The sequence below is a fragment of the Engraulis encrasicolus genome, chromosome 23 (genome assembly GCF_034702125.1).
Source record: "Engraulis encrasicolus isolate BLACKSEA-1 chromosome 23, IST_EnEncr_1.0, whole genome shotgun sequence".
In the NCBI taxonomy this organism is placed as follows: Eukaryota; Metazoa; Chordata; class Actinopteri; order Clupeiformes; family Engraulidae; genus Engraulis; species Engraulis encrasicolus.
The window spans coordinates 10,515,064-10,527,101 of NC_085879.1; the positions used below are offsets into that span (position 1 = coordinate 10,515,064).

At 42.4% G+C, this 12,038-nt stretch overlaps 1 protein-coding gene across 1 annotated transcript in view; it reads left to right on the forward strand.

Annotated features, from left to right (window-relative positions):
• cstf2 (cleavage stimulation factor, 3' pre-RNA, subunit 2) overlaps positions 1 to 12,038 on the forward strand; it is a 32,959-nt gene that overhangs the window by 13,868 nt on the left and 7,053 nt on the right. Inside the window, exons 9-10 of the mRNA XM_063190254.1 lie at positions 2,417 to 2,567; positions 9,393 to 9,571. Coding sequence (XP_063046324.1) covers positions 2,417 to 2,567; positions 9,393 to 9,571 — 330 coding nt within the window. The remainder of the gene's footprint in view (positions 1 to 2,416; positions 2,568 to 9,392; positions 9,572 to 12,038) is intronic.

Below are 12,038 nucleotides of genomic sequence, written 5' to 3' on the forward strand. Positions count from 1 at the left end.
AGCGGCCCCAAGGTATCAGCAACTTGCCCCTTGAGTGTGGCCCCCATGGCCGTCTGAGCCGTAGGAGTCTAGCCTAGAAAGCCAGGTGATCCCTAGTGATCCCTAGTGTCCTCCTCCTGACTTGCCAGGCTACTCTTGATCCTGCATAAACACATAAACCCAAAAGAGTGAGCTTGTAGTGGCAGTCTTTGGGGAGCCCCAGAAAGAAGTCCAGCTCTGTACAATGTCAATATATGTGGTCAATATTTGGCACTTTTTAAATATATTGTATCAGCATTGGTTAATGAGATTATCATAGAGGTGCACATATCCTGAAAGAGCACAAAGAAAAAGTGTGATGACAAAGGACAGCTTCAGGTAGTCTGCTTGTTTCATCCTGAGAATTGGCAGTACGTCTTCTTGGCCTTTTATATTGTCCCCCATAAGTCGACAACGTATATCGGCTCCTCCATAAATCCAGTTCATATAGGCCGTGGGCTGACTGTGATTCATAAAACATGGGAATCACATTCTTCCAATCTTGTGAAAAGCTGCAGCCCTCTCACAGCAGTGCAGTGAGGAATCCAGTCCATGTGCGATGGTGCTGCCCATGTTCCACTGTGCATGTTTAGCTGGTGATGCAGTTGGAATTAAGTGTTCTTCCAGGTTATTTATATCACTCTGTCTGAAGTGGTGATGTGTGACGGCACAGCCATGACAAATGACTGGCATTTAATTTCAAATATATTTCTGAATGTGGAAATCAGGCAGGCAGGTTAATAAAAGGAAATTTAGCTTGGATGCTGTCCATTTCCACAGAATTTACCAGGTCAGGCAACACGCCAGATGTTGTGATAAGTTCTCCCACTCAGTCTTGATAGCCCTGTCACGTTTGACCAGAGTAACTGGTTAAACTGGTGTGTGTCTTGGTGCGTGTGTGTGCTTGTGTGTGTGTGTGTGTGTCGTCAATGCCCCTTTAATCTTGCTCCATCTGGCTAAATAATTGACACTGCCAAATTTCCAGCTAACAGGAAACCCACATGTATCTCACGCTTCTCAGTTGTGTATGTTGGATGGACACGCACACGCACACACGCACACACACGCACACGCACACACACACACACACACACACACACACACACACACACACACACACACACACACGCACACACACGCACACGCACACACACATTCAAGTCATACAGCGATCGTCAGAGGAGATGGAGGCTGGCAGAGTTGACTTTGGATGGATGAATGGCACGGTTGAATAATGGATAGAGGTGCAGTGCAGTGCAGTGCCGTGCCGCCAGTGCCGTCAGTCTTTCCTTGAAGCTCAGTTCAGACAGCCTTTTGTGCTCAGTCCCGCCACGTGACTGTGCTTAGATTGCATAACTCGTATGGCATCATTCCAAACCCCCCCAAAACAACAAAAGTGGCCTCTTTTGTTATAGTTTAGTTGTTTTTGTTAGTTTGTTTTTCATTTCTAAAAAAATCTTTACAGCACATGTTAGTAGTGTTGACTCATTAGCAGTGTTTTGTGTCTCATTTTGTCTGGTTGCATCGACTGATTTGTGTTGTGCTGTGTTTTTTTTGCTGTGCAATACTCCTCAGTTATCAGTTGTAATCAAACTTACCTTCATCTTTACTGTATGCTGCCTCTCGAATTTAATACATTTTTCTTTTCTTTTCTTGTGCGGTTTGTATACAACTGTGAACAAGCCCATTCCCAAATGGTGTTTTTGCATCAAATATCTGCAAATCCGGGAGGGACCATTCAATCATAATGTGAAACAATGCTAGTCTTGACCTGAGTCATCAGGAATCTGAGATTTGGCTATTGGCAGAAAACCATATATTCAGTTATTGTTTTTAACTGTCAGTGTCATGAAACGTCTGTACGTCTTGGTCAGAAAGCAGCCACATTATAAGACGTTGTGCCAAGACTATGAAGAGTGTCATTCATATAGGTTGGCATGGCAACATGTTAATACAGTTATCCCATGAAGATTTCAATTGCAACAGGCCTTTCATAAAGATTGAAAATTGGTCTAAAGTCATAAAATCTGAACTGGCTACTAGGAGACATCAGGCATGGTCACAGCTCTATAGTTTCTCAAGCAGCACTTTTTTCTCCCAAACTGGTGCTCTCCACCTGCACATATATCAATATCTCGTTGATGGATATATGTCCTTTTACACTGTGACTGTGTCTCATCTATGACTGGCTCACGTGTTATTGCTGACCTGCTGTTTAATTGATCATTCTCTTTTGTCTCTCTCCCCTCTATCTTTCTCTTTACCGTTCTCATTCTCCCAACTCTTTCCTGCTCTATCCCCCTATTTGTCTCTTCCCCACCCCCACCCATCTTGTTTCTCTTCCTCCCCGTTCTCTTTTTCTTTCTTTCTCCTTTCCTCCTTTCTTCCCCTTCTCTAGTCCCCATGGCCGACCCCCGGGCTCCCATGAGGGGTGGTATCCCTCCTCCTGGCCCCACCGGCGTTCCCCCAAGGGGCTTGCTGGGTGACGGACCCAACGATCCCCGAGGGGGGACGCTGCTCAACGTTACCGGGGATGTGGTGGAGCCCAGGTATGCCTATGATCTGTGTGTGTGTGTGTTTGTGTGTGTGTGTGTTATGATGTTTTGTGCGGATGGAAATAGGGCCTGAGGTCTGAAGATTAAGCAGTGTGGTGGAGCCGAGGTATGCCCTGTGAGTGTGAGGGCTTTTGTTAGGGCTGTCTGTAAGCACTTCAAAGAGATGGTTCGGAGTAGATTCAACCTAGTGTCATTTGGACCGTGACATCCTGGCATGTAGCCCACCCAAAGTTTTTTTCTACCTTGGCCGAACATTACCCGAGTTACTGAGTTATCCCGAATAGCTTAGTGCAAGCGCCAACGGAACCTGGCAGGATCTCCAAACTTACCACACTAAAATCAAACTCGGCTTACCGGTATGTTCGGCCAAGGCAAAAAAAAACTTCGGTGGGCTACTTGGTTGGATGTCTCACTTTAAATTACCTTATAGTCTAGGCAGGATTTCTGAAAAGGTGCTTATTTAAAGGCCAACTTCCGATAAAACTCAGTTTTACTCACTCCTTTCGAAGATCGGACGGTCACCCCAAGTTAAAGTCACTTGCAAGGCTCTCATAGCGGTGCGTCAACTCTCCTGGCTGTGTTTCCCGGTGTTTCCCAATTTACATAAATAATGCAGAGAAACGAGCGAATCACGAAAGCCTTTCTGTGTTTCGTCACGTCGAAAGAAGGCGTTGCCCACAAAGGTTTATATCGACCCATTTATCTAAAAACATGTCGAGTAATTTTTTTCTGCTTGTTTTCAAAACAAGCAACGTCTGGTGGCCCGAAACATAGCTTAGCTTAGCTATCAGCTGGTTGCTACTCTCAGGTACACACACAGCACAAAGCCTCATACATAAAGCCTGCTCACTCCGGTTGCTCCGTGCCTGCAGCTCGCCTAGGGGTCGCTGTCGAAAGAGCACAGCCCTGAATGGAGCCTGCACGCCTCCGTTGGCGCCCCTATAGTGCAGTACCACCCGGGGAAGTGGCGACTCTGTTTCCCATTACATTCTCTCCAAGAACTGGAGCCAATCAGACTGAGCCAATCAGAGACGCGTCTCTTTGAGAGCAGGAGGAATGAGCCAATCAGAGACGCATTTCCACGAGAAACACGGAACACTCTCTCGTTTCTCCACAAGCCACCTTGCCAGCTTGCAAAAACGTCTTGAAACAAAGCAACCAGAACGTTTTTTAAAACAGGACCAACGCGTAACACATTCAATAACAATTGGGAACACGGCAATATTAATTAAATGACGTTGAGAGGCCATCTTTAAGGTCCTGAAGGCAAATCATGTTAATTTTTGGTATACAACTGATTTAGGGGTATTCAAGGGTGCTGAATCCAAATCTGCTGTATACCGGGCGCAAAAATGTACAGAAATGCCTCAAACGGGCAAAATCCAATATGGCCGCCGACAATAGGTTAAAATCTCGCAATCCCTTTTCTTTTTGACTAAACAATGTATGAATATAAAAATAAGACTTATTTTTAAGTTTTCATATATGGGGAACCCCATTCTGTCATCAGATTTAATGTCAGATTTGAAGAAAATGCTTATATAATTGGCTGGCAGCTTTTTTAAAACTGGGAGCCTCATATTGTCAACGTTTTTTAGCATTATGATCAAACTTTCAAGATCCACAGAAAATAATGTCTGATGTCTTTGTGAACACCAATACTACCAACAACTGCACTGAACTCTCTACTTACACCTGAAAAAAGAAGTTTGTGTCTACCTATTTCCATTCTTTAGTTATTGGCAGTAGAACATGGGATGACACCACCAAAAAAGCACTGTTTTTTGACCCAAAAATGCTACACTTCTCTGTGTCCATATTTTTGCTTCCTGGATAAAGTGTCTTTTTTTAGTGTTCATGTTTGGTTTACAGCATTTCCATGGGTTTTGAAAGATGCTTAACTCAAATCTGCTGTGTACCAGGCTCAAAAAATCCCATACTACCTCAAAATCAAGGAATCCAATATGGCCACCATCACCAGAGATATACAGTACATGTCTTTGATTAAACAAGGTCAACTCTTAAATATATGCCAGCTATAGGTTTTCATACATGGGGAATTTATTGCTGTGCTCAGGTTTAAGATTTGGATGAAGAGACATGATTTAGACCTGCATACATGTTTAAGACTGTTAAAAGAATTGATCATTTATATTGGAATAGTTCCCCTATTTCAATTTAATTCGGCATTAATTAAATGTATTGGTCTTAGATAACATACCTTGTTTTGGAATAGGCCCCTGTACAGTCCATTACAATACGAACACTGTCACTGAAGAGACAACACTTACTACCCACATACACTACATTCACTCCCTCATCCCCACCCTGTCGCCACTCTTAATGTAAATAACAATCAAGCATGGCAATGTTCGGACAGACCACACATTGAGAGAGGACATAGACACACAAGTGGCAGAGAAGACATTCTTATTGGAACACCAACGTACACATACGTACGTATACAGGCGATTTTAATATACACTCAGGCAGATTTCAATTCAATAATTAAGGCATTATACCATGATGAAATGTTTCCATCTCAAACCACCTCCCATGCTCCCATCTTTTCAACCATAAAAGTAAGTGCACACACGAGTCTGCCTAAGTAATTCTTTTTATACAACTTTACAATGGAAATCACTGTTTGCCAATTTTATTGATGTACTCATCCAGTCTATGAATAAAGGAGGATCGAGTGGCGAGCTGATGTGTAGAATAGAATAGAATAGAATAGATTGGAATAGAATAGAATAGAATAGAATAGAATAGAATAGAATAGAATAGAATGGTGTTTGTCACTATGCATGTTCAATGAGATTGAAAGCAACACACTTCAGAGCACACATTTAATTCACAAAACAGTTTAGGTGAGCAGAATATACAATTAGCAGTGCCAAAATAACCCACTAACAGAGCAAGGAGTGCATACTGTGTGTGTGTGTGTGTGTGTGTGTGTGTGTGTGTGAATATATACACAGAGGACATACTCATGTATTGATACTCATGTCATACTCATTGGTATCCAAAAGTTATTGCATCGATTGTCTTGCTCAATGTAGATATCACAGTAGCGGTGGCCCACTCTGCGACAAACACAACCATTTTACATGGCTCGTGTTCATTCTGTATTACGGTACTTCAAACCTCAGTTCAATATGTTGTGCTGTATCAATTAGTCTGTTGCAGAACACCAGATGGAACGAGATCAGTGGATTGAGGGATACCAATGAATGGTCATTCTGTGCATGTGTGTGTGAAATGTGGTTATGGCCCTTTGTTGAGTTGTTTGGTCCTTGCTTTGACACACCTGTACCAAGAGGACAGCAAGGCAAAGAGCTGAGGACCGGGTTGGAGGCTCCTAGATAATGTTTTAGCTCTGTTGATGCAGCAGGAGGATTAGAGAGGGGCTAAGTTTGTGCCTCCTGAAGGCCGCAATTATCTCTTTGGTTTTCTTTGCATTCAAAGATACAGAAATTATTCTCTGTATACCAGACTGCCACCTTGCTGGCCACAGCAACTTCCATCTGGAGCTACGCCATAGGCATAGAGGTCCAAAAGAGTGGATTTATTTAAAGAAATCCTTGCACTTATGACACATTTTGTGTCACATTTGTCTGAGCTGCGCTTTAACTATTCACAAATTCGAAAAGTGACTCATTGGAGCAGCCATTGTTGCTGAAAGAACTGCTTTTTCACTTATTTAACTTCTCACCACCATACATTTTGACTATGTCACATCTCTGAAAAATCAGTGATCCTGATTGGTTCTATGGCATTGTGGTTTGGGATCAGGGCGAATCCGAAGGATTAGAGGTTATCTACTGTACGTGATGGAGTGACCAAAGTGCCTGAAGTGTGATGGCTGCCTTGTGGCCATGGGAGGCACACCCATGAGTGAGTTGTAATCCCATGTGAGGGACCCAAGTGATAGGTGAAGCTTAGATGATGGAGCACACTGGATGGGAGAAGCACAGTTGTGTGAGGGACACCATGGGGGTGAAGTGCAAGTAAGGGGAAGGCAGCGTGATATTGACCATCACTAGGGTTACGGGTGTGCTCTGACTGTCCCACTTATGATCCAAGCCCTTTGGAGTAGAAGTCAGAGCCCTAGGTTAGCTTATTCTCAATCACCTCTCCTCCTCTCCAGTGATTTTGAAGGAGTTGTTTGCTTAGATGCGGCAGCTATGTATGCCCAAGACAAATTTCTCTTTGGACGAATAAAATGAATCTTGAATCGTGAATTTGAAGCAACTGAATGACTCCATGTACTCCATGCCTCTTCTTGCAGATCCAGAGGGGGATGAGGCACTCATTCGGGCAAGCACAAGTTGTGACGTCTTTTCATGCTTTGTGAATGGCAGATACAGGAGTAGTGGGACTAATGCCCCATTCAATTTCATCCATCCCATTTCAGTGACTGACAGGAGGACAGGGTGGAGTAGTATGTGATCCTGCCTCAGTACATTGGCTTGATAATGTGGGGGCACAATATGTCATTGTGTGGCTTCTGATGTAGATAGCAAAGACTATATGACTAGGACTCATCACTGCAAAACAACTCCATTGCTTTCGCTACATCTGCAGCAAAAGCACAATGTAGTGCATGGTGTTATGTAGTGTCTAAACATGTAGTGGCCAAATCACTGAGGAGGAGGAGCTTGATAATGATTGGGAATAGCCTAACTATCAAGAAAGTAAATATTTCACAATGACATCAACCTGTCTTTTGTTCCACCTTTCACCTTTTTAACGTTCAAGGATTCAATCTAAGCAAAGCAATAAAATCAGCAGACAATAACTTCCCAAAACTAGATATTCATATTAGATGGCATACAGGCTTATCTGTGTATAGTTTTGTCATAATGGAACAGGTGGGCTGAGGTGGACACATTTCATTGTGCATAAACAATTGAAATAGACAAAACATTTCAATAGAAATTAGCCTGTCAGTTAATTGGCATGAAAAACAATGGTTGTAAACATGAATTCAGACTACACTGAACTGCCTGACTACACTGACTACCTTTGATTATAATTTTAAATTACATTACATGCATTATTTCCCCATGTATGAAAAGAAAACATATAGCTAAGACATAATGTTTTTAAGAGTTCACCTTGTTTAATCAAAGATATGTATATCTCTGGTGACGGCAGTCATATTGGATTCCTTCATTTTGAGGCATTATAGGAATTTTTTGAGCCTGGTATACGACAGATTTGAATTGAGCATATTTCAAAACCCATGGAAATGCTGTATACCAAACATGAACACTATAAAAAGGCACTTTGTCCTGAAAGAAAAAATATGGACACAGAAGTGTACTATTTTTGGGTCAGAAATCAGTGCTTTTTTGGAGGCGTCATCCCATGTTGTACTGCCAGTAACTAAAGAATGGAAATAGGTAGACACAAACTTCTTTTTTCAGGTGAAAGTAGACAGTTCAGTGCAGTTTTTGGTAGTATTGGTGTTCACAAAGACATCAGACATTATTTTCTGTGGATCTTGAAAGTTTGATCATAATGCTAAAAATCGTTGACAATATGAGGCTCCCTGTTTAAAAAAAAGCTGCCAGCCAATTACATAAGCATTTTCTTCAAATCTGACCTTAAATCTGATGACAGAATGGGGTTCCCCATATATAGAAACATAAAAATAAGTCTTATTTTCACATTCATACCTTGTTTAGTCCAAAAGAAAAGGGATTGCGAGATTTTAACCTGGTGTCGGCGGCCATATTGGATTTTGCCCGTTTGAGGCATTTCCGTACATTTTTGAGCCCGGTATACAACAGATTTGTATTCAGCACCCTTGAATACCCCTAAATCAGTTGTATACCAAAAATTAACACAATTTGCCTTCAGGGTTCATCTTTTGGGAAAACTGACCCTGACTTATTAAGCTGAATCTACTCCCAACCATCACTTTATCATAGTACAGTGATTTGGAACAGGCATGCATTCCTTGTTCTAATAACTCAGATCAAATAAAACAAAATGTCCAGTATATCAGTGCAGAAATGAAAGGAATGAAATATGCTTTAATGAAATTGAAGTTGTTTCTATCCACTAACATTTTTGAATACAGTTGGCTGGCCTAAAACCCTGTATTGACAATCTCTCCACTAAATTAAATTATAGACCTTTGAGGTAACTAGTTATGTATTACACCATTCATTGTGGCAGGGAAATCCCATGGCTTGTGCCCATTAGACCTTTTAAATCATAATCTAATTTTCAGGGTCATAGATGTCTTTGGAGGTCAAGGCCCACCTATGCACATGGGGACTTTTGACTGAAGCTGAGTAGTCTATGGGAGAATAGGCATACTCAAACATTTTAGAAAAAGGGGGACAGACTTTAGGGGGGCAGGCAGGCAGGCAGGCAATGTGATTCATCTGCTTCTTTAGAAATACAGTATATACACAAAATATCTGTTGAGATGCCTTGAAAATTTTCTTAAAGGTGTCGGGGTTAAGCGATGCCCCTTCGGAGCACTGCGGCCTGGCCCCTGTGTAAAAAGATTGCAAAATCTGTGAAAAAACGTCTGTAGTTGCTGATACAGACCACTGATACCATGTTAGTATTGTAATAGTGTGGTAACGGCACAGAAATAACCTGTTAGTAATGATAATTGGCGATTTTTACGATGCCGTCAGGGGCAGAGTTTCGCGATGGTGCTGTCCCACGGGGGTGTCGTCCCTAGGAACGCTGTTGCTAATAGTGCTGAAGACTGATAGTATCCCTCTGGCACCCTCAGCAGACAGATGTATAATTACATTTTTTGGTAAAATATTGTTTTTCCCGCTCTCCCAGCCGTGGCTTCATGGGAGCTCCACCACATCAAGGCCCACCCATGCACATGGGTCCCCCAGACATGCGTGGCCCGCCTCACGATATGCGCGGCCCGCCGATGGGCGAACCCCGGGGCATGATGGGAGAGCCCCGGGGACCGCCAATGATGGAGCAGAGAGGCCCTCCCATGGACACCAGAGGTAATGCCTTCCGTCTTCACGCACGCACGCACGCGCACGCACGCGCACGCACGCGCACGCGCGCGTACAGTGTTGCCATTTTTTCTGCCAAAGTCGCTATTGGCTCGCTGAAAATTCGCAAGAGGACGTCATGACGTCACAGAGTCACACATGACACGCTGATCTATAGGAAACATGCCCACATGTCTATGTTCATATAAATGGGCGGTGCTAGCTACTTTTTGGAGATCAGCGCTAATCTGCAGCCCTGCTTAACCATGGGAAACGCTTCATGCGGCGGCTTGTTGCTGAAAAGGGGCGTTTTTTTAAGTCGCCAGATTCAGCAAAAAGTTGCTTAAGTCGCTGAGATTTTTAGTCGCCAGAGAGGGCAAAAAGTCATTAAATCTAGCGACAAAGTCACTAAATTGGCAACACTCCATGTGTACACGCTTCCATATCATGGAGCAGAGAGACCTAGCAATGTACGCCAGAGGTAACACTGGCTGTCTGAATGTGCGAACACACACACACACATACACATATACACACACACACACACACACACACACACACACACACAGACACTTCAATATCACGAAGCAGAGGCCCGTCCGTGGACATCAGAAGTAACACTGACTGTCAGGATGCACACACCTGCACGCACACACTCAGTGTGTTTTAAATATTAGGTGTGAATAAAACTTGTTTTCTTTCTCTTGACTATTTTTCCATCAATGTCAACACTGGTTACGCACAGGCCATCATGACACATCAACACACACACACACATTTTTGTAATATTGTTTAGGTGTTATCAAACATTTCCAGGCTACCATAGAGGGGCATTAACTTAATGGTCCAAGGACATCTTACACACTGGGCTTGTGGTGTCAAATAGGAGTAGATCCACCAAGATCCTGAGCATCTGGTGTTAGTTGTACAGAAAAAGGGCCTAATGTTTTGAGGAAACCACTTACATGTTAATTGTTATCATGAGTCAGGATTAGAAATCCCTGATTTCTCCAACCTGAAAATGCATGATTAAACCACTGTTATCATAGGTGGTGGCAACAACCGATAACTTGTGCCCTGTACACTTTTATACTTCACAAAGCACAACCCTGAACAAGTATGTTAGGAACAATAGGCCTACAAAGGTAATTGTTGTGGCATTGAATAGCCTGTGCAAAGTCATGCAGGCCACACTGTGTTGGTTGTGATGCCTGCATCATTCTATATTGCACAATGAAATGTGTCTTGATATTTGCAGCGAAAATAGCACCATTTTTTTCCCCTTCACAATAGGCCCTTTTTAGGTATTCCATTTCAGGAAGCAATATTATCACATATGTTTTTTTGCAGCTTGGGTTGTTTTGGTAAGAAATAAGAATCTTGCTGAATCCAGACAGTAATTGGATAAGAGCTGTTTTTTATGGACACCAGAGGTGACGAGTCATCAACAGAATGCCTTAAAGTTACGTTGTGTAACATTTGTAGGCGTTAATGATCAAAATATGTGGTGCCAGTTCACTAACAGGACACCATGATGAATTTCTTAGCTTAAATTTGTATTCGTTTCATGTGCCACCTTGAACTGTGTTCCCTATATCAATCGTCTTGGCCCTAATATAAGACAGGATTTTGTTCTAACTATAGCACTTTAAATAGGGAGGTCTTAATCTTGGAGGACTAAAGAAAATAGCGCAAAAATACAGGTGCTGGCCAGTAAATTAGAATATCATCAAATAGTTTAATTATTTCAGTAATTCTGCTCAAAATGTGAAACGTGTATGCTGTATACTTTCCTTCCACACAGACTGATCACTGTTTCCCACACATTTTTTTTTAGTCAAGGTGGTGGGGTGTTGGTCAACATCAGCAACTTGGGAAATTACATTCACAACATGAAATCTTTTCAGGGGACCTAGTCAAGGTGGTAGGTGTCTCATGTCAAGGTGGCCACCTTAGCAATAAACTGCTGGGGGAAAGCTGATATATTTCAAGTGATTATTCCTTTTAGTTTTGACTATTATAACTGACTGTTAAAGAAAAAGCCAAATTCAGTGTCTCAGAAAAATAGCATACTGTGAAAAGATTAAATATAGAAGACACCTGATGCCACACTAAACACCTGCAAAGGCCATTAAATTGTCTCTCAGTCTTGCTCTGAAGGCTATACAATCATAGGTTAGACTTCTGACTTGACAGTTGTACAAAAGACGACCATTGCCATCTTGCACAAGGACACAAAAGGTGATTGCTAAAAAGGCTTGCTGTTCGCAGAGCTTTGAGTCCAAGCACATTAAAAGACAGGTGAAGGGACGAAAGAAATGTGGTGTACAAGCTATAAGGAGAACCACACCCTGGAGAGAATTGTGAAACAAAACCCATTCAAGAATATGGGGGAGATTCACAAAGAGTGGACTGCAGCTGTAGTCAGCGCTTCAAGAGCCACCACGAAGAGACTCATGACAGACATGGGATTCAG